Raw genomic sequence first — 24,679 nt, 5'->3', positions numbered from 1 at the left:
AATCAATGTTTGAGATGCCATGGCTTTGGGCACCAGGCGCGCTCATGTCCTCGCTTCACGGGTACAGAACCTCAGAAGGCCCCCGTTCAGGCAACTCAGGATCCTCCTCACCAGCCAGCAACATCCCCTCCCGAAGGGGAAGGCTGGACGGAGGTCAAAAGAAAACGTAAGGGAAACAAAGCAGGCCCCAAAAAACCTGCCCATCTACAGCAAGAGCCCCCCCCCCCCCCCCCCGGTGGTCCCTACTCATCAGCAGCCCGGTAAGGGGAAGGAGAAGGGAAAGGAGAAGATCAGCCAGCCTCCCCCTCATCCTTCACCCCGCCCTCCTCCCCCTCCCCCCTCCTCCTCGATTCTCCGACCCCCACCCCCTCCAGGATCCCCCTCCGCACCGGTGGTTTCCGCTCCACTCTCTTCCTCGAGCATGATCCAGAGGGAACCCCCCCCCTCCACCTGCGCCACCTGCAGCCCCGAAGCCAGCACAGACCTCACCCACGCCTATCCCTCCTAGCCCGGCGGAGGGAAGAGGCCCTTCCCCGCAAGTGGCCAGTACCCCTCTCTCTGGTTCAGACTCCTCTTCTTCGTCCCCACGCCCAAGGGCTGCTCCTAGAGCTCTTCCATTGGAGTTTTATCGAGCAGGTCCTTGGGATTATTTGGATGCAGCGGGTATTGGCTCCTTCCCTGCATGCCTAGACATCAACATCTTCTTCCTCCGCAAGGGGGCGGAGGGTAAGGTGTCCGTCCTCGCCCCACACGATGGTCCTAGCTATTCCTTCACTATCTCCAGTGAAGGGAACGAGCAATGGACGAATGAAAATGTTTGGGAGACGATACGAGATCAGTCCCAGGAGCAGGTGCAGGACTGGATCGGTAGCAGAGCAGCGGAGCTTCTTCAGCAACAGTGGCAGGAGGGTGATGTTCGTCTGCGATGGCGCCACAGCGCCAAACGTTTCGGACTCCTAGTCATTATTAGGCCACCTCTGGAGTGGGCCTACGTGGAAGGGCTCCGCCCATGGAGGACCTCAGAGGTAGCGGGCTTCTACAGCATTTCCCTGGCAGAGGCGTCGAGCTGGTTAGAGAGAGCCTACCACCACGGGACGAAGGGCCTCTCCCCTTTGCTGAAGGTTTTAGAGGATGGGTCCGATGATTCGGCCTCTCCTTCGAAACCTTCTCAGAAGCGCCTTCATCTCCACGCAGGACATCCTCCGACCACTTCGACATCGACCGCAAGCAGACTGTTGTTTGTGGCCCACCTTCCCTCCTCATGAGTATACGCATTATCTCTTGGAACGTCAACGGGTTCCACTCATCGGGAACCCGTGGCCCCAGGAAGATGGTGCTCAGACAGGAGCTCTAGCCAGCCTTGGTGGGAGGGGTAGATGTGCTCCTACTATAGGAACACAAGCTTTCGGCTTCGCAGACCAGTATTTGTGGGAAGGTCCTCACAGGACGCTCCCACACCTATTGGGAACCTTCGATTGGCGAGCAGGGGAGGAGCGGGGGTGTCTGTACCTCCATCGACACTTCTCTAGTTAAGCATGTGTGTGGTTTTGGCACTCTGATCCCAAGACGTGCGCTTTGGGTGGGCTTGCATATTGAGGGATCCCGTATCGGCATCCTCAATATCTATGCCCCGACCGATCTCAGACGGAGAGCCGTTTTTTGGAGGTCCTTGACAGACTTGTTGCCAGAGATGGACTCTTGGATTGTTGGAGGGGACTTCAACAACCTTGAGACCCTAGAGGATCAGCAGGTACGGGACCCAGAGTTCCTCGGTATAGCTCAGGCAGAGCAGGCAAATTGGGACTCCTTCCTCTTCGCAGTGGGAGGTCGGGACAGCTGGAGGGAGCCTTTCTTTCGCAGATGGTCAAGGAGTCTGGACTTCTCTTGGGGTTACAGGAGGGAGGGAGGCAGACTTCTGGAGCGGCTGGACCGTTTCTATGTCAGCGATTGGGCGCTTGGCAGAGGAGGAGAGTCAGGAGTGGTCCCAGGGACGACACTCTCAGACCAAAGCCCAGTCATCCTAGTCCTGGACTCAGCCTCTCACTCCTCACCTCCACGCTCATGCCGGATCCCAGACTCCATCTACTCCAGAGCAGCGGTTCACAACAGGATAGTGGACCTATGGGAGCAGGATTGGGACCCCACCAGGGATATGGCAGCATAGGTAGCTCAGGCGCTTGCTGAGTCTAGCCCCATCTGCCAGCAGGAGGCGACTCAGGTCAGGCAGCAGTGTTGGGCGCGGGAGAGGGGTCTTAGAAGTGATCTCGCTTCGATTCAGCGGATGCAGCAGTCTTCTCCAGGCTCTGAGGAGCTCAGACAGCAGGAGGTTCGGGGCTGAGCCATGCTAGAGGAGATCACCCAGCGTCGCTCAGAGTTCTCATTTCATGCTTCCAAGTCCTTCTGGGCTAGGAAAGGCAACAGGATGTTCAGAGAGTTCTTCAGGACTCATTGACAGAGGTCAGCAGGAGAGAGAGAGAGAGAGAGAGAGAGAGATTTCACTCTCCCAATAGACCACTAGTAATCCTTGGGAGTGGTGTTGTGGCAACAGTGGGAGTTGCTATACTACTGGACCGCCGTCTGATGGTCTAGGTGTGGACCCATAGACATACTCACGTTACCTAGGATTCCAGGTAGGCCTGGACATCACACCGGCTCAGCAGTTCTTGCCGGTCCTAGCCTCCATATGACGGAAGCTTGCTTTCTGGAGCACGGCTCGGCTTTCCTTGGCAGGCAGGGCCCTTGTGATCAACCAGGACCTTCTTGCCACTGCTTGGTATGTGGCCTCTTGCTGGTGTTTCTCGAGATCATGTGTAGCCCAGCTGAGGAGACTGGTGCGGAACTTCCTATGGTCTGGTTCAGACGGTTCCGCCACCACCAGAGCCAGGGTCGCCTGGCAGACAGTCATTCTCCCCCAGACAGAGGGCGGCCTCGGCATCATAGATCTAGAGCTACAGAGTCAGGCACTTCTTGGCAAGTTAGTCATCCGCGGTCTGACCCCAGGAGGGCAGACGTGGAAGCTCTTGCTACACCATGGTCTCAGCGCGTGTACTCCCCAGAGAGGGGGTGTTTGGCAGCCTTCTATCCGATGGATCTTCACTTCTGCTCCTTTGACTCAACCCTGTTCCCCCTTCCTCCATAGCCTCATCTCGGTCTGGAGGAAGTTGCGACACAGCCTCTCCCAAGTTCCCCCTAGCTGCCGAGAGGAGATAGACAGACAGCCCCTGATCTGGAGCAGCCAGGTGACAGATGTTACAGGTCGCCAGCTTGGAGAGAGATCCCATATCCCTTGGGCGCTCTGGGCGCGTGGGCCCGCGCGCTCGCTTCAGGTTTGGAGGGACGTCTACAGCCAGTTGAGCTCAGGCGAGCTAGCAACAGCAATAGGTACGACACGTGGGCTCCAGGCTCGGCGAGCGGAGATTGATGCTGCCATTCCTGCAGGTTGGAGGATTCCCATAGTCACCGAACAGCTCTTCCCCGGAGATGAGAGGTGGCTAGGACAGTTCACTCCACGAGGCATTCCTTTGGTGGTTGCAGGCCTTTTCTCGGACTCCTCGGTACACTTCTTCTCCGTCATTGATGATAGCCGCCTACAGAGCAGAGAGGCCGTGATCGACCCCCAGCTTCCCTGGCAGCGCCTTCGCATTGTAGGGCTGCAAGGGAAGACGTGGCATATAGACCCCCTGATTATGCAGGACCAGGATTGGAGACTCTGGATATGGGAGGGCCATTCCTTGACAGAGGTGGAGTGGACCCAGGAGAGTGGCGCTGGCCACCATCGGAGTCCTCAGAGAACCCTACCCCCTTCTTTTCTTACACTGTGCGCACGGGTAGGCGTGCTCTTGGGGAATTCGGATCTGATGGTAGCCGCACTTAAGATCTATCTTGCTGAAAATCACGGCTCCATGTAATGCATCTAGCAAATCATCAATCCGAGCCATCGGATACCTGTGCTTGACAGTGATATTATTCAATGCTATGTAATCTATACAGAGGCGAAACGTATCATCCTTTTTCCTCTTTAATATCACTGGCGAAGCAAAAGGTGAGAAACTTGGTTGAATCTGCCCCAACTTGAGGTATTCTTCCAGTTGCCTACGCACCTCCGCTTCTTCAGCAAAACTCATCCTATAGGGAGGTCTATTTACAGGTTCTGCCCTCGGGATCAGTTCAATCTTATGTTGAACTTTCCACTCTGGAGGTAACCCATAAGGTAGTTCATCCCTAAAGCATTCAGAGAACTCCTCTGTTATAAGATTAGCCAGCTTGGCCATCTCACCCCTTTGCGTAACATCAGTGCTAGCCGAAGACTCATCCACCGACTCTACCGATGCTGTGCAAAGGTATAAAAACTCTACTTGAGCCTTTCTGATTTCCATCACGGAAACCAACGGTCCCTGAGGTATATCTTTTTCACCTCGCAAGACATAGAGCACATCATTCATCTTGAATTGATATACGTGCTTTTTCCAATCAATGGCTGGATTCTTCCTAGAATGCCACGCCATTCCCAGGGCTATATCTGCATGAGCAAGCTTGGTCATTTCAAAATCAAGCTTCTCAGCATAGTCCTGAATCCGAAGCTCCAACTGGGTAACCCTTTGGTCCCATACTTCAGTTGAACTTCCATCAGCCATCCTGACTGTATACGCATAGTCAGATGGACTTGTCTTTAGTTTCAGCCTCTTCACGAGCTTGGAGTTAATTACATTGTGAGTTGACGCCGAGTCAAACAACACAATGACATCATGACTGGCCACTTGCCCTTTCATTTTAATTAACTCCGTATCATTAAAGGCCGTATACCCCGTTGCTGCGGGCTTAGATAGGATGTTATCAGGTGCACTCGTCACTAACTTAGCAACAGATACACATAACAAACAAGGTACTAACCTCTGAGAAGGTCCCGCCAGTTGCATCTGCATATGTTCCGCACTGGGACTCTCCTGCATTTCTACGTCGCATTCGGATATTATCATATTAGCCGTGCGACGGTCTTTATTCAGTGGACAATCCTTCCACTGATGTCGCTGAAGGCAGCCGAAGCACAATCCTTCTTTTCTAGCTTTCTCTTTTTGTTCAGGGGTCAACGAGGACTTTGACCAAGCCCGGGCTGCCATTGGAGTTATCTTCCTTTTCACCCCAACGGTGGTACTTGTTTTTACTGGTCCCTCAACCGGCTTCACCTGCTTGGTTTGGCCACTTGGCTGCGAGACACTTGTCTTTGAAACCCATTTCCTCTGAAATCCCCCTTTTCTCGGGTGCTCATACTGAGTCCCTGCCTGCACAAATCCACCAGATCTGCCTCTGGCATCCTCATAGTTCAGGGCTACTGCTATAGATTCATCTAGTGTAGTCACATATTTAGCCCGAACTTCCATTTTGATCTTGTCGTTCAGTCCATAGATATAGTCCTTTAACTGAACCGACATAGGGAGAGGGTCTGTTATCTTCATGACACATTCCCTGAATTTGTCAGTGTACTCTGCCACTGACAAGCTCCTCTGACGAAGATTTCTATAAGCATCCCAAGCTCGGGATTCTTCATCAGGTGGGAGAAAGTGTTTCTTGAACTCAGCTTTAAACCCTTCCCAGGTGGTTGGAGCAACTTGATCCTTCTGTTGCTTTATCCACCATCTGTCCGCTGCCTCAATAAACAGGTGTGTGGCCTCGCGGATTTTCTTTAGATCGGATTTAATCTCACAAATGGCGAAGGCTTCTTCCCACTTGTGCAACCAAACCTCGATCACATCAGAGCTGCGCTCGGTCATCCGACCAGCGTACTTCTCCGGTCTATAATTAGCGATATTAGGCACTTTGACCCTTGCGCGCTCTAAGGAATGTATACTGGGCTCTGGCTCTGCTGGAGCTTTGCCCTTATCAATCCTAGACGGTCTAGCGGACAAGGCTTGCACCATCTCCCTGATCTCATTTTAACCAGCATTCACTTGAAGCTGCTGGTTCATAATCTGCTGTAAAGCATCCTCTAATATCGAAATCCTACCAATCAAAGTAGGTGCTGCCTGATGTGACATCTGTTGTGTAGACTGTACTCTAGACTCACTAGGATTCACTCTTGAATTCTGTCCTTCTGCTTCCATAGGTTCACAGTGAAAGATGGGGGGGGGGGTTTTTTTATTTTTTTCTTCTTCTTTCTTTGTTGTGGTTTTTTTTTTTTTTAATGGTGGATTTTTCCCTTTTGTTTTTTTTTTTTTACAGAAAAGATAAACGACAATCCCTGCTGTATAGAACGAATTAACTGCAACTCAAAAAAAAAAAATTTTTGAAAGAGGAAAAAATGCTCCCTGGAATCTCCACGCGATCCGAGTTCGTGCGCTCCTGACTTTCGTGGTTATGATCTCCTGAGAATAGCGATTCCAGAAAAATCACGTTAGAAGGTCGCGGCGCCCATCCTGCTCTCTATGCAGATGACGATATAGACGTCGACTTAAACTGCTCATTGCACGAGCATACGCGTCGCCCGTCTCTACTCCATGCTCGTGTTTTCACGACCCCTCTCTGCTTGCCCACAACCAGCCAACCGCCTTACAAAGGCTAGGCCTTGCAACCAGCCCACACTTGAGGAGCGGAACAAACAGATTTAACGGGTTGCGGGCATCAATTTGAATCATGCACGTCACAATTCTGCTCACTATCCCGATTTCAAGTCCAAAAAAAACAATCGCCAACACTGCGTCACATCTGACCCTCTCCTGGCGCAGATCACTTGCTTCATCGATCTTGAAATCGATTCTTCTCCCAAGCCACCGCGCAACGCCTCACGGTGATCAGCACATCACCCACACCGGTCGTCCACTGTCCGTCGAACTCTTCCTAACCTGGCTCTGATACCAAAATGTAACACCCTTCTATCTCATCTCCTACGTTAGTACAGTCACGGGCGATGGCACTCAAATTTTCCACCCAGTCTAACTCTAATAGATAGCTGTCGTCAGATCACATCCATTTTTTTTCGTTATTTTGCTTCATGCTTATCCATGAGACCCTCAATTCCCTAGATAGTTCTCCTTGCCAAATGTCAGCATTTTGGCCTCTCCACTTGGTGCACCTTTTTTTACCCCTCTCTTGGGCACATTAAAATCCACTTGCCCCTTGGCATTATTGCACATTTAGGTGCACCTAGGCCTTAGCACTCAGAACTATCTAGTCAATGCCATTCCGCCCTCACCTAGGACCTTGGCAGTTACTTCTCTTCACCATTTTAATTACGCACATTAACTATTACAAAAGTTGGTCATCTAAGAGAAAATGCCCGCCGATCTATCCGAGGTCATGCTATCTCAACTAGAGCATAACATTCGGATCATTTTCTAGTGATTCTGATGGTTTCAGATCCTCATGTGGGGGGTCGCTCTACCAATGTTAGGATTTCAAATGCCTTTTATGCAAAGGAGGCCTTCCAGAGATAGTGTTGAGGACTTGGGTATCTCATATGCATGATGGGCAGATTTCTCCGTCAGACTTAGCTACAACCCTCTCTGGTATTAGCAACTTTTATCTTTCAATTGCTCATATCAGGAGGGGTGAGATGCTCAGGCGTGAGAAAGGTATCCGTCAGCAATTGGCTGCCCTCCAAAGGGAGGAGCAAAAGAGGCCTACAGATGCTTGGATTCAGGAGTGCCTTGCTGCAGCAAGGACCCAGCAGATGTCACTTTTAGATCAAAGAGCAGAGTATGCCTTTCATGCCAGAGAGTCATTTTGGACTCAGACGGGAGGTAGGATCAACAAGCAGCTCTTCTCTACTCTTGGCCCCAGACATAGTAGGGAGAGCGTCTCACACACAACTTGTTGACTCTGGCGGAGTTCTTCAGACACATCCAGATGCCGTCTTGCAGGTTGCCACCAATTTCTATGCCTCCCTTCTTACAGCAGATCCTGACACTCAGGCCACAAATGATGCTAGAGTGGTTCTTTGGCAACACTTACCTGGGTTGGTGACTGGGAATATGACTATCTCACTTGAGGCACCCTTCACCAACTTAGAGTTCAGGACTGCTCTCTCTGCCCTTCACAAGGGCAAGTGTCCTGGTTTAGATGGACTTACCCCCTTATTTTTTATTACTTTCTGGGATCAGATTGGGGATCACATTACTTCAGCCCTACAGGGTTGACTCACTTACGGAGGGCCTCATTCATTTGATTCTGAAAGGGGGTTGCAGGAATTTAGTGTCTCAACATCATAGAATTCTTTTAGCCAGATCACATGGACCCCCACGAGACGAGGCCTCGACATGACCGTGACCCGGAGCCTGTGACCCGACAGCTCAGACAGAGGGTTGACACACAGATCACACTTAGGGACATCCCTTCCTTGTTCAGAGTCGGAGCTTGACAGGGGTCACAGTAGCCCTGGTTAGACGCAGAGCAAGGACCAGGAGACGCGCCAGGACTGCACCTTTGAGTGGCCGACAGCACTCTATTGTCGACTTCATGCATCCACTGCCTCATCCATCTTGATGTCCAGTTGCTGATGATGATGATGATGTTGATGATAATGCTGAGATTGATATATAGTCGACCATCGACATGACTATGTTGTACTTAGGACTTAGTACTGCCATTCTGCAATTTTTGCATTTTGCATTGGTATGGATGCTCGTTTAATAGCTCCACTACCACAGCTCGTTGTATCAGGATTTTCACACTCTCATAGACCCATCTGTCTTCCGAAGACTTTAATAAACTTTCTTTCTTTCTCACAAATCTTGAATTTTGGTTGACATGTTCCTGCATTGAGTCACCCTCATCCATGTGCGCGCTATCAATCTCTCTGCAAAAAATGAGACTCTCGCCTCATTCTGAACTTCATACATATTTTTCAAAATATGCATCTTTAGCAATTCCACAGACCTGATATGAGGGACAATAAACTTCTTGATATTTATATACCTTTGTAAGACTAGAATAAGTCCAATCGTACAAATTTAGATTTTTTGTTGTCCTAAAGATCAAAAATCTACACAGAAAATAAAAGAGAAAAGAGAATATGAAAGATAAGAAAAAAGAGGTAAACAAAAACTTTTAAGAAAAACAAAAGGAAGACATACTTAGCAAGCAAAGCAACACTTATGATGTCATCAGTGCCCAAGCATAAGCAGCTATACTCACGGAGTCTCTTGATATTTAGTGAAGTCAAAGACAAGGCTTGAGCATTGCGTGTATCCCATCTCCTTTGCTCACGAGTAATACGTGCAGGTGCTGCCCAGCCAGGGCATCTTATGCTGCAATCTCAGAATTCCCCCTCAAAAACCAATGGCTCAACAAGGCATCAACCAAATCGAATGCTTGATTGCACTTGCACCCCAGCAAATGGGCTGCAAAATGCTTCCAAAAAGAGCTTTAAGATGAACTGAAATGATCTCCCACAAACTATATGTACTTTCCTTGGAGTATGCTTGCCTTAGCAAGCAATAAATGACTGATTTTTATCTCTATTTGAAAAAAACAGCAAGTCTCCAACTGTATGGACTGAAAATGCACCTAGAAGTGCAAAATATGGGCTGTCCTTGCACAATACTGCTGGAGACAGGTTCAAAACAGCAGGAGAGATCTCCAAAATCCCGAAAACAAGGCATAAACCCAATCGAATGCTTGATTGCACTTGCACCCCAGCAAATGGGCTGCAAAATGCTTCCAAAAAGAGCTTTAAGATGAACTGAAATGATCTCCCACAAACTATATGTACTTTCCTTGGAGTATGCTTGCCTTAGCAAGCAATAAATTACTGATTTTTATCTCTATTTGAAAAAAACAGCAAGTCTCCAACTGTATGGACTGAAAATGCACCTAGAAGTGCAAAATATGGGCTGTCCTTGCACAATACTGCTGGAGACAGAAGATCTCCAAAATCCCAAAAACAGTCCCAAGAGCTTCAAAACAACCAAACAGTCCTGAAAAACACCTCAAAAAGTATGTCCAACCTTCAAGAAATAGGTGCCCAGCCTAGGAATGACTGCTGCATTCAAAAATCAGCAACAAATCCCACAAACAAAACAAAAGATTGTACGAGAAACTCGTAATGGCCATACCTAGTGCGGAAAGCAATTCTCTATGTGTTCCACGTAGATAGGTATTTGGTGACAACCAATAGGCAAATCAAAGTTTGTGAAATACTTCGCTCTTGCCAATGTGTCTATCAAATCATCTGAGCGGGGAAGAGGGCATTTATTCTTAATTGTCACTTTATTCAAACGTTTGTAATCAACACACATTCTCCATGAACCATCTTTTTTCTTTCTCAAATGGACAGATGTACCCCAAGGTGACTTACTCGTTCTTATATAGCCCATCTTCAGGTAATCCTGAAGTTGAACTAGTTAACTCGTCCTCTTTAAACTGGCTCATCCTATAAGGTGGTATACTAATAGGTTGAGCGCCAGGGACTAAATCAATGCGATGATCTACTACCCTTTCAGGAAGTAAGCCCTCTGGCAGTTGAGCTAGAAATACATCCAGCTAGAAAGAAAAAAAGAAAGTTTATCAAAGTTTTTAAAAGACCTATGAGACTTAACAACTAAAGGCAATGAGATGAATGGGTGGAGTCACTAAGCGGGCATCTGCACCCAAGACAAATACACGTACAAAAGAAAAATATATGAACCCGTTAGCCAAAAGATAGATCTGCAATGTGGTACCAATGTGACGGTCCACTAGTCGGTTGAAAATGAATAGAAGGGTTTTGGCAGATGGTACTTGGGGGGATATCGGTGCTACGGAGGAACAAAACCCAAATAGACTGGCTGATGTCGGTCAGCCTACATGGTTCATTGTGGGCTCCTCATAGTAACACACTGTCACCTCAGTCAAATGTGTCCTTGGTCCAGCGAACACGGAGGGAAGATCCCCAAGCCTCATCTGTGCATCCACATGCTGCTTCTTTTGGCAAACCAAATGGCAGTACTCATCCAAAGTTTCCGTTGTGCTCAAAATATGGTCCTTGGCTTCAAATCTAAGTTGGCGGCACGAATGCCTATACAGTCATTATTGTACCGGGTCTCACAAGAGACTGAGCCAATAGGCGACAGACAATCACATGGGATGTCCTCCAGATCTACATCATAGCTACCAATAGCAGGTCACGCTACACAGCAGCAGACCATCATGGATGTTTTACGCAACAGATCGAGCGACTTCCAGGTTTGAGTTCTATTATACCTCTTTACTACTATCATCCAAAGTATTTAGAAGACAACCATGAACACACAGCTATGGAATACAAAAAAGCTGCTGCGACAACTAGCCCATTACATGTCATGAAGAATTCTCATGCAAAACTGTATTCAGGCAAGAACTTAGCTTGTAGTACCTGTTCTCTTCAAATCCTAGAAGTTTTTGTAGTGCTGGTCCTGCCAAAGAACCAAACTCATCTTCCAAAGTAGGATATCTCAAGACCTGAAATACATAGAGTTAGCTAGCTACAATAAACAAATATTACTTTGATCCAGCATCCGTCCCTTAATCCCATTAAATTAAATGTCCTTGCTAAATCTTCAACTTACTCTAATATTCCTCGCATTTTTGCAAAACTGCTTTATGGTTGTTCTGCTAATAGACTGTGAATCCCTTCCAATTCCTTTTAAAATATTCTTTACTCTAGCCTCTATAGCAGATATATCTGACTCAGCTTTGTCCTGATAAATTTTTTGTAACTGGACATAATACCTGCCATCATGGAAAAATGTGAATCATTACAGTAGAAACCAACCCAACGAGCATTAAATATCATTCAAAGGAACAGAATGCATACAAAGTAACCCATAAAGACCCACTCACTCTGTCAATGATGTCATGTCTGGAATAGCTCCATCAAGGGGCAGATCTCCCTCCCCCTCAGTAGCTATAAAATCCTACAAAGAAAAAAAGCAGGATGTTGAGTATCAATACACAGTATTAATGAAGCATTGCAGGACTTGGCAACAAGCATAAACAAGCTCACCTTTAAAGCTGCTACCATCACCCAAAAATCTGATGAGCTTGAATCCACGTTTGCTGCAGTGTCGTCCAAAACTCTCTGAAGTTCTAAGCCTGTAGAGCATCTACCAACAGATGATGAACACTGATGAACCTAGCCAAAAAACTAGAATTGATAGAAACAAGATAACTGGTCAAAACTACTGGCTTGACATGTTGACAAAGAATCAAATTACGAAACTGAAACAACTCATCTGTATCTCTCACTTCTCAATGGTCCACTTAAAATCTTCAACCTATAGACTCTGGTATGTATATGCTCCTCTTCCTTAAAGATGCATATCACATCTAGACATCCATTTAGAATTCACGCATGGTACACAATCTAACATCCTGGACACATCATCAATGCTTTTGCATTTGAAACCCTACGAACAGAGCTCATTGTATCAAAATCAACAGGTTTTACTTCTTAAAGGGCGCCAAAAGAAAAACACTTCTCAAAAGAAGTAAGAAGAAGTACATGTGAAATAGTGTAACGTTCTCTTGATCCCCCTGCTAAGTACAGCAGCAAAGAAGCTGCCACGCCTGGCAAATTACTCATTTCCCCCTGCATTGAGGAACATCCCTGGGAGAAGGGAAACATGGCAACTAAACAATGTGTCAACGGTTCCATGTTGATTAAGAAAGCACATGTCCTTCCTCACCTTGTTTCCCCTCGTCTGCCTCCACGGGTTGGTTGCGCTGCAGCCCGTTAATATGCAGATGGTTTACAGCCCTGGACTCCACAAGGGCTGTTCAGTACAGCCTGGAGGCCCCAGCAGCCCCACTCACCGATCACGAGGAAAACCAGGTCATCAGGGAGGATCTCCTATGGCCTCCGCAAATATAGGACCTGGTTAGTGCCCCACCAGCTTTTGGTAAAGCTCAGCTTCTACAAGGATAATTGTCTACAAATCTCAAATGAGGGTTTCATCGACCCCCCTGGGCTATACTCGGATCCATCTTCCACGCGCCTTCAAAATTTCAATTGCAGTTTCCGATGTCCTCGCACCAACTGTGTATTGAGTCAAGACGAGAAAAGGGTGTTTCACTTGGGGACAATTTTGCACCTTGCAACATGCAAGGAGGTTAAGTTAGAGAAGCACTTCACCTCTAGATGCCCCGTATACTATGAGATCTGAGGACGTCACCACTACCTATTAAGGACAGATTTGGACCACTATCAGCTCTCGTAGCCGACCTCAATCAAAGACATGTCATGATTTTCTTACACAAGGCCAAGCAACGCAGACATCGACCATCCATAGTACAGAGACGAGATCACAGCATCTTGATGGAGCACACCAAAGGACGATCACATACTTCTTTCATTAGACCAACGAACATGGGGGAGACAATGCAACAAAGACCCAGCGAATACGGCATGACACGCTCGCCAACACGTTGACACACACGAGGACCAAAAATATATTCTCCCTACTCTCTGACTTGGAGAGAGAGACGATGTCACTACATTGGCACCTGCTAGGAAGCGATTATTTCTAGAGGAGCAGAGCAGAGCATGGGCACGCTACCCAAGCTAAACATCAGCAGCGTCCTATCATTGATATCATCCCTCAAGGATGCTAGCCTTCACCAGGGCTATTCTCCATCGAGATTATTTCTGATCTCCTCAGTTGCTCAGAGGCCCTACTCCCCCAAACATCATACACAAGACCAGACACATAGGTAGATAGATGACTGACCGGCTCCTTGGTAGTGATCTTCCATGGCCTCTTTTAGACTAATATGATTTGCTCCATGCATCCTTCCACGAGAAATCGCAGTGAATCTTGATGCTTAATCTCTCTCCTTTTCTTTATGGTCTCATACATCAATCTTGAGTCTGGATGTCTGCTTAGTTGGCTCCACCCCTTAGTTTTTCTTCTTGTAATTCGTTTTTCACTCTTAGAGTCAAGTTTGTAGGAGCTGTGTGGGAGCAGTTTATTTTCACCATCTGAGTTCATGATGCTTGCCAAAAGGCCGAGTCTACCCAAACACTTATAATGTAGGAAGCACAATGAAGTACAATGGCAATATATACTTTAAGGTGGAGCGAACCTTTGATATTTGACCCGATTGAAGATCCGTCGGTATGAAGCTCCTTCAGCCTTTCCAAAAATGAAGGGGAATCCGCGTTCCTCTTCAGCAGTTCATACAACTGATCCAAAAATCGACGCCAAAAGCATAACAATCCTTAGAGATTACCAAGGCCAACCTAAAGACGTCTAAGTGGCTTTCCTCAAATTATTCAAAGCATCAGAGCGTCCCATAAATGAAGATTATTGGGACGTGATGATGAAAGACAGCGACTGATGATTGCGATATCCGTTGCAACTTACATCTGAAGGGCCGTCCGAAGTATCAGGCAAATCTCTTGGAATAGAGGAACTCTGCACAGCGTTTCGCTGCCCACTTTGCAATTCTTGCCAATGCACCCTTCCCTTCCTATTGCCCCTAGGACCTAGACACGTGTGTGCACATTTTTATTAATAGAATAAGTATCACATGTCCAAATTCAATGCCGTCTAAAGCAGTGGCTCCAGCTCGACTAGTCCTATCTACTGAGATGATCCACCGCCATAACAAATCGGTCGGTGTCCATCATAAATACATATACATGTTACACCATTGGCGTATAATATATAATGTCTACTAATCACAGATTAGTGATTTCTCTTGTCATGACGGGGGGGGGGGGGGGCGAAGGGGCACATGCATTTTGGTAGGCCCCACGATGTACGTTCACTCCCCCATTGTTTTAGATCTCCCCCAGCGGCTCACAGAGGATGCTTGGCTGCAAGATGGGTGGGCTCTTTGGACAACATAAGAAGCAATACAAAAACGCAGGCGTAGGCCTTGAGGCTCAGGCTCTCACCTAGAGACCCCTTCACCCATGGGGAAGCTTCTTGAGGCCCTCCAAATACAGAAACGCATTGGGGATGATGGTCTCTCCCCAAATTTCTTCTGCACTTTTTGGGAGCATCCGGTCACCATGTTACGCCTGGCATTTCAAGAGATTCTTGACTCAGGACACCTATCTCAGTCTCTTGTCCACGCATAGACCTGACCGGCAGACACCCTCGTGGCTATGTGCAATCTAAGAGGGGGTACGAGAGGACTTTAGGAAGACTGCCGAAAGGCATGACCATTTCTGTAAGGCTTAGCCTGCAGGTATCTTTTATATTCTCACGGATCAAGGTAACCATTGGTTCTATACCCCCCCTAGCTGTTGGTGCCTTGTTCCAGGATACTCTAGGCAGTGAGCTGAGACCCTAAGAGGCAGGCTGCAGTTCAGCTAGCACATTTTTCATTTCAGGGCCTCAGGGATTGCTGTTTATATTTACTCAATTTCGTGGGGTGCCGACCGCGCGGGGGGGGGGGGGGTTTGGGTTTAGGAAACGGACATGACTGTAACTAGTAAGCCTAGTGCATGTTACATAACAAGTATTTTCATTGGTCTCGATTACCTTAATCTGGACTCTTATGTGTCTCCTTATATTTCAAGACACACATATCCATCATAGTTTTCAAGACTTGTCCACAAGATACACCGCTAAGGAACCGATGCCTAATCTGAATGGAACTTCATTGCCACCCATGGTCTGAGTATGTTTCTTGATCTCAGATATCTTGGTCAATTTGAATACAAATCATACTTCAGCGTTTACTATTCCTCCAAAAAAATCCTATATTCCGAAAGATACAGCATGTGCAGTGCAAATGTCTGCCTGCATATGACAGACACTCGCACACATGCTCTGAACTATTATGTTTCCTAAACAGCAAGCTTTCATTTGTACTATCTACATTAAAAATGAACACTCTCAAAAGGTCTCTGAGTCCATCTGGCCTCTTGGAGCTTTATGAGACCACATGCTGATCAATTAAAAACTTTCTTTCTTCAAAAGTGAGTAGAATGTGTATCAACTTCTTCAAATGGATGTTTAAATATTTCACACTTCACTTCAGTCACACAGATGTGTGCAAAAGCATTTTGTTTTCTAGGGGAAGCTCACTTTTCCTGGCATTTCAAGCCTTTCAAAAGGAAAAGACAAAGGGACACAAAATCTCATTTGCCTTAACTGTTTTGTGTTCAAAGAAAAACTATACTTAGAGATCACTCACTCATTAAGATTTGGCAAGCCAAATTACAATACCACACATTCAGTTTTGAAAATACAAAGGGGCACAAAATCTCCTTTGCCTTAACTGTTTTGTGTTCAAAGAAAAACTATACTGAGAGAGCACTCACTCATTAAGATTTGGCAAGCCAAATTACAATACCACACATTCAGTTTGTAAACCGTGCATTTTGACAAGACTCCAGAGGCAATCCATACTCATTCTTGGTGGAGACCAGACTTTATATGCTGAAGCCAAAGCCTCTTTGTAATTATCCTCGTCTTCCGAGCGCCTTGTTGAAGAAAGAAATGCCTAAATGAAGTAAAACAATTAAAAAGCAGATACAATTTGAAACAAAAAAACTCACATTCGGAAAAAATGAAACCACGTTGAGTTATGGAGAGATACAAGAAGAATGGATATACATCTACCTTGAACTCCTGCCTCTCTTTGCTTGTTGAGGGCAATGAGCCACCATGATTTTTGCGCCAGTCTTCCGTTGCCTTGATCAAGAGAACTGCAAAGGGTATGTGCTTGTGTATTAAGGGATCATCTATTTCCACGTCAAACTCATCCACAAACCTGTTCAAATAGTGCCGAATTTAATCAAGCCACTCAAACACATTACTCTCACAATAAAAACTTAAATAATATAGCAAAACCAAAGCTGCTATCGCTAAATGGTGTATAGCTGAGATTGAGCCATGCAAACTGAGAGGAGATAGTGCAATACAAAACAAGCCACGTGTCATCCTGAAATCCTAAAATGGGAGTTATTCACTGAACCCTAGTGGAAACCCCAATACTGACATACTCCTCATGCCGGAGGTTAAAAAGTAAACACAGAGGGCTAAAGCAAATAGCCTCACTAGCACTTATTGTGACTAAGCTCTGATCGATGCTGACAACTTGATGAGATTGTCTCACGTTATCCTTTTTAATTCTAGAGACTTTCTAAACTTTACAAATTCACCAATTGTAAACTCTTCGATAACCACATCTGCAAGATTATCCTCAGCAAGACAACCCAACATTTAAATCACCTCACTCTACATATCCTTCCAGAAATTTGAAAATGCAGTTCCAAATCCTAGTCCTTGCATAGAAGACCAGATTCTTGGGCTGAAAGCCATGCACCTTTGACCATTGCATATAGTGGATCACGGCCTGTTGCTGCTGTTTTTTGATTGAATGATTCAGTTTTAGTGCAACTAGAGCTTCCACGGAAGTACTTCATTGCTGTTTAGCAGCGATTTCCATCAGATTTTGGTGAAAATTCCCTTCTGCAGGGCAAATCTTTGATAGTTCTTTGACAAAAGAACTGCAAGTTCACTTTGGCTGCCTTTTCAGAGTCCTGGTCAACATTTTGTTACATTCTGCCTTGCATAATCTGGGGCTTCTGCTCGATTTGCTCTTTGTATGAGGCCCTCGTGCCTTGGGGTTTTATTTCTGCTCCATACAGTGCACTATTGTGTGGGCAGCACACATTTGCAGTTAGTTACTGTGCATGCAGTTGACTTTGAGCTTGGATCAGTGAGATAATTTGGGAATGTGTGCATTTTGCCTCAATTGTAATGGAAAACAAAGACTTTTTCAAATGCTTGCCCTTGAAGACAATTTAGATGGCACCACTACCCCATGTGGTCCTACATGATACATCATGTGTTGGTAGCCAAGAATTTGTGGAGTATTATTAAGGTGTTGAGGCTAGACCTCCATCACAGGTTTAGTATTTCACTGCACTTTCACATAGGCAACTCTTTGCATAAAGTTATGTGCTTAGAAGCACCACTATCATTGCTTTCTTAAGGCATCCAGCTGCTGTCTCAAAATATGCAACTCTTGCTTCATTGCGGTTCTGATACAAAGAGGTCAATTGAGCATGTGCATCTCTTCCATCCCATTTTGGATTGTTCCTGAGCTGGAGGCAAAAGAGAAGTAGTGCTGGAAGATGAAGAATCAACAGCATTACCATCACCCGTAGTGATAGAAATTGACATAGGAGTCGTGGAAAACAATCTACTGATAATGCTGAGAAAAGCGTTCATAGTGTGATACAACATGAGGGCAAGGATGGGACCTTTTTATAGGGGAAGCCCCCCTTCCTGGTCAGCCTTCTTATGCAGATGACTGACTGACCTGCTCGTCGGACTAACCCGACACACAAGATGGTCGGGGTTACCCAACCTAGTTGAGTGGCCAAGCGTGGGCCCCAACCCCGGCTTGTGAAGCGGCCAAATGTGGCCCTTTAAGAGCCTCCAAACTGGCCCGCGAAGCCCGTACTCTGGCAGGGAACCCTACCTGTGACTTACACTGAGAAAGGATGAATATCCTATGCCTCTCTCTAGGCAAGCGCACACACATAGCAAGCCTCACTCACTACTGTACATAAGTAGATGTCTCCCTCTAATACCCACTCTCAGCTCCTCGATGTCAGATCAACCCAAGGGAGCTGGAACATTCACTGAGCAACACTTGTGGTAGGGGATCGGTAAACAGGTCCACTGCGTTGTCCTTCGTCGAACAGAAGGCTAGGAAGATATTCCGATCAAGGATCTTTTTACGGACAAAGTGGTACTATATCTCAATGTGCTTGGTCCGGGCATGGAACACCGGATTACTTGCAATTGCTATACAACTCTAATTGTCGCACTTGATGACGGTCGGATCTCTCTCAATAGCATCCAAAGCCAAACCACCTCGCAAGTTGCTGAACACGAAGCCTAGTTCTTCTTACTGCTCCACGTAATGGCTGCTGAACCGAGGGTAAAGCAATAGCCGGTTGTCGGTCTCCGTGTATCCAGATCTCCCCCCCAATTGCAATCACTCCATCCTTGTAACCGGATCCTAGGCTGTACTCCTATACCTCTAACATAAAACAGTCCACAATCCCTCGTACCCTGTAGATACCGAGAATCTGCATACCTGATATGTCTTCTGTGGTTTCTGCATAAAGGAGCTTAGAAGCCCGCTGGAAGGCTGAGGTCCACCCTCATGTTAAAGAGTAGATCAACCCACAAGTTTCTTGTACGTCGTGTCGTCCACCTGCTCCTTGAGATGATGCTGGGACAACTTAAGGGTTATGATCCATGGGAGAGGAGATGGGTTTAAGCTTTACAATTCTCCATTTTAAAGGCCGCTACCAGCTCATGAGCATACTGCTGTTGTAAGACCGAGAGCCCCCTCTCAGTATGCCAAATCTCCAAACCCAAGAAGAAATGGAGTAGACCTACATCTGTCATCACGACAAAGCAGCTTTGTCTCGGTAATGTGGACAATGTGGCTGCGTGTCAAAATGAGATCGTCAACATACAAGATGATGAGGATCACCAACCTTTTCTCCCAAAAGATATACAAGCTCAGATGTAACAACCCCCAACCAGGTCTAGTCAACCCTAGACCCTAGTGGGGTATCCACGTCAGCTCCATAACCAGTCACACCTTCCAACTCTCATGGAGAGCTCTCAAACCCACAGGGAGAATGACAAGTACTCAAGGCAAAAGGCCAGAAAACCCACGCTGCTGATAGGCACGTTCACAATTGCATGCACCATTGCAAGCTCTGACACCACGTGTTGCATTCAACCTAGGAATGTCATCACCTACAAGGTTTACACCCCAGAGCACACAATTCTAATAGCTCTCTCCAGGTGATTTAGACCTCTACCTCAGGGGTGGCTCGAATGAGCCTACAGCTGGAAGGTGAGCTGCTAGCACCAACCCTTATGGGTTGAGTCTATGGCGAATGGGCAAGCTAGCTGGTGGAGTCGATTCGTGGCTCCTCCTCGACGTTTACATAAGCTTGAGAGCAGGGCGACAATGCTCTCACTGATCACGACTGTGTGAAGGCATGTGTCGCCTCAACTGTTGTCTTGCATAGAGCAAGCTTTGGATCTGTGTCACGGCTACTCTACCTTCATATATCCAATTGGAAACTGTGTTAGAGTACTTCATCATTTTATGCAATTTTACTCCAGTGTGTACTGAAATTTTGGTTTGGTGTGAAATCTCTTCTCTGTTATATTTTACGGGGATGTTTGATATCTGTAAGCATCATCCACGACCACTGATAGCCAAATCAAATGTCTATGCACTATGTTTCATGAGTTTTTTTCAAGTATTGGAGTTCTGGTGATAATAATATAAAATTATTTTTTTTGGGGGGGGAAAAAAGTTTGTATGGACGTTTCGGGCTCGCCTTGAACACGTTTCCGAAACCCCGAAACCCGTTGTGAAACTTGCCGTTTCGAAACTCCTTGACTACTATGCCAACTGTGTTGGAGTACTTTTGCAGTTTTACTTCGACTGTGTACCGACTTTTGTTACTGGCATAAAATAGTCTGCAGAACCTGTGTTACTTCTTTTGTGTGAGGCTTCAATAGAATTCCAATTTTGGTTTGGTGTGAAATCTCTTCTCAGGTCTTCTTGCATAATTGTTATATTTTATGTGGATGTTTGATATCTGTAAGATGTTACTCTCTGGCTAGCAGGTCCTACACATCCTCAGGACACCATCAACTGAGCCAAGATTTACCTTGATTTTCTTTGAGGATTTTTGCTCTAATGGTGAGGCTAGAAACTCTTCCCCTAGACCACCATATGAGAATCGTACGTGGTACGGTCAAATGTAAAAAAGTACAGTAAAAAACTACACATGCAAATTGTACAGACGATTGCACGTACGGTCAAAGATTGTACGGTGATTGCCACGATTGTACAATTGTACGGCGAATGGTAGGAGCAATGGTCATATGGGAAACTTCAGCAAATTGTAGCAATGTTGACATAGTCACCCTACAAACGTTGACACATGGATTGCACAGGCTAAGCAGGTACAGCAGAAATATGTACGGACAACGTACAAGAAGATTGACGTTGCAGCATCGTAAGGCCGCTTGAGCTAAAGCTGACGACTGAAGTGGTTGTCGATGATTTGTTGCCTTTGGTCATGGGGCTAAGCTGCCATAGGTTGCTTAAGCAATGAGGCTATTCGAGATTGCTTGGAAGAGAGCCCACAGCAAATTGCTACAAATGTGCACAAGGGGAGAGCAGGCGACATCCAGAAGCTGCTCTGATACCACCATTGGGTGCAGGGAGCAATGGAATGGAGATGGAATGAAGGGAGAAACAACAAGCTGAGAGAACACGAAGTATATACCTAGATGAATCCAAGAACATTCCCAAACTCATCCTGTAAAAACACAACATAGTGCAGTTTCAATCTCACGATAGTCACTCATAAGATTGAAAACCATAAACTCCATGCATAGGAGGGACTAGCTACTATGACATCGCCACTGACGTCATCAGCGCCCAACAGTGGGCGTAGACCATAGTATAAAAATATGCTCTCACACGTACAAATTTACACACCCACACATACTTGAGCATCCATTTATACAAAGTCTTCGTACTGAGTTTCTGTCGGCACTCCGGATGTGAAGGGCAGACTCAGCCATGACGAAGGCTAGCACTAAAGGAGAAGGCTAATCAAAAAGTAGTCCAAAATCTCTTCATTCAAGCTACAACTGCTTGTGCAGTCTAAACAGTCTCTCCCAAACGAGCATCTAAATGGAGTACATGACGTACTTGCAAATGGAGAATGAAGAAAGTACGAGTGTGGCCACTATATGACCCCAAAGTCGATTGGTTGACCAAGACTAGGAGAAAATGTCCTAACTAGCGTACAAGGCTCAAGGCTAAGTGCTAACAAGAAAGACCCGTTCCAACCAGCATGAACTCCAATCGGCTGGGCTGGTCGGGCTGTTTGCCCAGCCCTAGGGGCCGACCAGGAGGGGTTTGAGGCTGCCCATAAAAGGTGCCTCCCCTAGCTCACTCTCTATGCATTTTGCTGCCCTTTTGAGGCCCCAAATCATGCCAAATCTGCTGTGTAGGGAGCTGCGATCGGCTGACGAGGTAGCCAGTTGTCACTGCCACTTGGGCTTGACCCTGATGCATGTGCATCATGTGTGTTAAGTTACCCTAACCTCGTAACAATGGGAGTACTCCGTGACACAATATGTTTAGTACGTTCTTGGAAAGAGGAACTTTCTCTGGTTGCCAGAATTATTACAATCAATCCACGTGTGTATTGGAACATCTCATTTGACTGAGCGCCTTTATAGCATACACATGTTTCAGTTTCGGTCATCACACAAGAAGGCAAAGATCAGATTAGGTACTGCAGCTACAAAAACTTATTAGCTTGCCTATTACACAAGAAGCCCCAAAGGTCCAACCCACTTGATATATCTCAAAATAAATTAGGTTGTTCAAACTTGAGGAAAATTTACTTTTGATGTCACTCTTTCTACTTGTAAGATATATTTATGCCACATGTATGGAAGTCTCATTATGTAGATCCCACCAACCACCTCGTTCTTCCTTGATGAAGTGTCTAATCCCTTTTACTACCAAAATGTACAAGTGTTTGTGATAAGGCTTTTATACTACTCTAACAGCTAGAACACAAAAAGCAAACTTCTACCAATGACGCAAATAAATATGAGGCCAAATGCTTGCTCAACCCTACTATTCCACAAAAAGGAAACAATAAGAGCATCGACCCCACTACCTCTTACACTTGTCCCATGGTTTATGCAATCTGAGATCATCTAGCGCATTATCCGGCTTTGATTCAACCACACAATGTTCCTGCAACAACAGAATTTTTATCATTTTCCAAAATTCGATTTTTTGACTCCAAGATTCCTGGCATGTCTTTGCAACCCAAAAAACGAAGGGCTCCTAACCTGACCTTAAGCAAATAAATGCAAAACATTGTCAAATAAACTGTGCTTACTTCAAAAATCCCACCTTTAGGCTAATGCGAACAAGCCCTGTCAAACCATAGGATCGGGCAATCAAGAGTATCACGTTCTGGTTCCTGCAAATTGTATCAAGCTTCAAAAGGGAAGCTTCTCTCATCTGTACACAAGGTTTTTTCAACAAAAAGGAAATCCAGCTTTCAGTCCTTTTAAGCATACAACAAAACACATATATAAATCACTAAAGACAAGTTTATATTTATTTATGCGCGTGCATGCATCTGCGTCCTTCAGCCTAGCTGACTTACATTGCAACACACACTAGCAGAGTTGTATTTTACATTTTGTTGTGTTTTTCTTAAATGATTGGGAGAAGTATTTAAGCTCTCCCTCAAGTATAACATGCATTACACTGGACCTTGTTGAATAGGCAATTCAGGTCTTTTGCAAGCAAGAAGTAGCCCCCCGCCTCTCTCTCTCTCTCTCTCTCTCTCTCTCCCTCTCTCTCTCTCTCTCTCTCTATATATATATATAACTGCATTTTCCAGTTCAACAAATATGATATGATATGATATGATTGTATTAACGTCCTCGTGAGACCCTTCAGGATCTATGGGACAGTGATCACTATCAACAAGTAGTGATTGTTTACATCCATTGAAAGAAAATATCATAAATAAAAGCATAAATGTGCTATGCAATGAGTACTTCTTGTGCTAGCATGTGTGCTAGACCAAGCACTTTGTTGCAATATTCTAAAATTTCCTTTATGTAGTTGCCTAGCTCTTTGGCTAGCCACTCCAGTAGGGATTTCAGGTTGCTTCTGTTGCCCATATAACATTCTCTGATTTGCGCAGATGCTCAACATGTTAGGAGTACATGTTGCTCATTTTCTACTTCTCCTGCGAGGCAGATTTTACGTACTCTTTCCTCTCTTGGTACCCTGGGTCTTGCCCATCTTCCCCTCTCCACCTCGAGATCATGTGAGCTGGTTCTGATTTTGCAGATTAAATGTCTTTTGAATATTGATATGTCTTCCCCAAGGTATATCTGCATTCCATAGCTGTCCATCGGATTGATTTCCTGCTTATAAAACTGCATTTTTGCCCTCGGTTCTTGCCATAGCTGCTGTAGCATTCTCTGCATCACTAGCTCCCTAATTTCCAATGCATCTTCGGGGATCTCAGCAGCGGTTATGCCCCATAATTCCATCCATTTCAGCCCCTCTTTGTGCCATCCAGCGCTTCACGTAGCTTCCATTGCTTTGTGTGGTATCCTATTGGCGTCCATCTTTCCAACTTTGCTGAGGTATGCCATGAATTGGCACAATGCCTCTCCTTCGAGAGGTATCATACCTGTCTCAGCCAACAAGGGTAGATACTTACATTGCACAATGCCTACACGAGCATGTGTGGAGGACATTTGGGGGAAACAACCACTTGAAAATGCCATGACAGCTTACACAGCAGGGACCACTCCAAACATTACGTCCAATGTCCTCAGCAGCCTCCAAAAGATATGCCTTGCATTGATTGACAGAATCGATAGCTTGGAATCTACTAATGTGGCCCTCCTTGCAGAGAAGGCAAATGTAGATAAAACACTAGCTAAAGTGAAAAAGCATGGAGGGAAAATGCAGGAGGAATGGAGGAAAGAAAGGGTCAAAAAGGAGGAATGGGAGAATGAAAAGGGTGAATGGATATGCGAGAAAAACAAGCTCCAGGACAGGGCACATGCTTTGGAGATTGAATTGCAGCAAATAAAGGACATGAAAGCACCCCCGGAAGGAAATTGCAAAGCGATGGGGGAGCTGAAAA

General features: G+C 45.9%; 1 protein-coding gene across 2 annotated transcripts in view; it reads right to left on the bottom strand.

Annotated features, from left to right (window-relative positions):
* The window catches only part of LOC147897208 (NEDD8-activating enzyme E1 regulatory subunit AXL-like), a 102,802-nt gene that overhangs the window by 63,539 nt on the left and 14,584 nt on the right, over positions 1 to 24,679 (bottom strand). For both annotated transcript variants that reach the window (XM_087381272.1, XM_087381273.1), the window contains exons 4-11: positions 22,912 to 23,022; positions 22,670 to 22,749; positions 16,527 to 16,677; positions 16,314 to 16,407; positions 11,954 to 12,042; positions 11,791 to 11,864; positions 11,517 to 11,679; positions 11,324 to 11,409 (exon numbers count right to left, since the gene is read on the bottom strand). In XM_087381272.1, the coding sequence (XP_087237398.1) occupies positions 11,324 to 11,409; positions 11,517 to 11,679; positions 11,791 to 11,864; positions 11,954 to 12,042; positions 16,314 to 16,407; positions 16,527 to 16,677; positions 22,670 to 22,749; positions 22,912 to 23,022 (848 nt within the window). The remainder of the gene's footprint in view (positions 1 to 11,323; positions 11,410 to 11,516; positions 11,680 to 11,790; positions 11,865 to 11,953; positions 12,043 to 16,313; positions 16,408 to 16,526; positions 16,678 to 22,669; positions 22,750 to 22,911; positions 23,023 to 24,679) is intronic.

This window comes from Dipteris shenzhenensis, chromosome 11 (assembly GCF_047967505.1).
Source record: "Dipteris shenzhenensis isolate YYH24624 ecotype China chromosome 11, Dip_SZ_1.0, whole genome shotgun sequence".
NCBI lineage: Eukaryota > Viridiplantae > Streptophyta > Polypodiopsida > Gleicheniales > Dipteridaceae > Dipteris > Dipteris shenzhenensis.
Note: the sequence above shows the minus strand (reverse complement) of the source record. Positions and strands in the feature narration are given on the sequence as shown.